The sequence below is a fragment of the Verticillium alfalfae genome, genomic scaffold (genome assembly GCF_000150825.1).
Source record: "Verticillium alfalfae VaMs.102 supercont1.9 genomic scaffold, whole genome shotgun sequence".
Taxonomy (NCBI): domain Eukaryota; kingdom Fungi; phylum Ascomycota; class Sordariomycetes; order Glomerellales; family Plectosphaerellaceae; genus Verticillium; species Verticillium alfalfae.
Genome location: NW_003315030.1, coordinates 922559 through 923873, shown reverse-complemented (window position 1 = coordinate 923873; position 1315 = coordinate 922559). Strand labels below are relative to the sequence as shown.

Here is a 1315-nt window from a genome sequence, read left to right as displayed (position 1 = left end):
ATTCAGGACCTCGGAGGGACCGGCGGGCATGTCGATGCTGACGCCAGCGTTGGTGTCGTTGCTGACGAACATCTTGGCTGCCGTCACGAACTGGTTGCCGGGGCCGAGGATCTTGTCGACCTTGGGAACCGACTCGGTGCCGTAGGCCAGGGCGGCGACGGCCTGAGCGCCGCCGGCGAGGACGATGCTCTCGGCGCCGACCTTGTGGGCGACGTAGACAATCTCGGGCGTCAGGCTGCCGTCGGCGCGGGGCGGCGACGCGAAGACAATCTTCTTGCAGCCGGCGACCATGGCGGGGACACCGAGCATGAGAGCAGTGCTGGGCAGGACGGCTGTGCCACCAGGGATGTAGAGACCGACGCGCTCGATCGGCCTGGACATGCGGCTGCACACAACACCAGGCATCGTCTCGACGTGGAGGGGCTTGTCCTCCTTCTGGGCGGCGTGGAACTTTCGGATGTTCTCGAAAGAGATGTCAATGGCCTTGATGGACTCCTTAGAAAGCTTCATGGCCTCCTCCGGGAAGGGTGCCCTCAAGACAGGCGAGGTGAGTGACGTGGCCTTCTCAAACTTGTGAGTGTAGGAGAGCACGGCCTTGTCGCCGCCGGAACGGACCTCGTCAATGATAGGCTTGACGATGTTGAGAATAGCCTCAGGAGACTTCTGTGATGGCCTCTTCAGGACCTCGGTGACCTCGGCAGCCGAGACCTTGGACGCATCGTAACGGCGCATGAGGATCTTGTCTGACTTGGCACCGTTGCTCTGGGGAGCAGGTGCCGGGGCGGCCTTGGCAGGCGCTGGCGCATCGGTCTTGATGCCCTCCTTCTCGGCCCACTTGCCCTTCGCATCACCCTTTCTCCTCTTGACCTTCCAGCCCTTGGCATCAAGGCTCTTCTCGATATCAGCCACGCTGACACCAGCACTGACAGCCTTGGTGAGGGCAAAGTAAATCAGGTCTGCGGCCTCGAAGGCAACATCCTCCTTCGTCTTGGCGTCACACAGCTCCTCGGCCTCCTCCATGATCTTGGCCCGCAGGAGCTTCTCGTCGTTGAAAAGGCGTGCCGTGTAGGAGCCCTCGGGAGCAGACTCTTTCCTAGCCTTGAGGGTCTTCTCAAGACGGGCGATGCCCGTCAAGTTGCCAAAGCAACCATCTTGCTCGAGGTGGCAGAAGCGTCCCTTTTGCCTGACGACGAACTTGATGGCGTCGTTGTCGCAGTCCAGGGAGACCTGGAGCAGCTCCTGGGTGTCGCCAGACGTGCCCCCTTGTACCAAAGTCCGCGCTTACGGCTCTGGTAGACACCTGTCTGTGTTCGAA

At 61.4% G+C, this 1315-nt stretch overlaps 1 protein-coding gene across 1 annotated transcript in view; it reads right to left on the bottom strand.

The window, feature by feature from the left end:
- VDBG_07236 (histidine biosynthesis trifunctional protein) overlaps nucleotides 1-1315 on the bottom strand; it is a gene marked incomplete at both ends in the record, with an annotated part of 2765 nt that overhangs the window by 743 nt on the left and 707 nt on the right. Inside the window, one exon of the mRNA XM_003002619.1 lies at nucleotides 10-1239. Coding sequence (XP_003002665.1) covers nucleotides 10-1239 — 1230 coding nt within the window. The remainder of the gene's footprint in view (nucleotides 1-9; nucleotides 1240-1315) is intronic.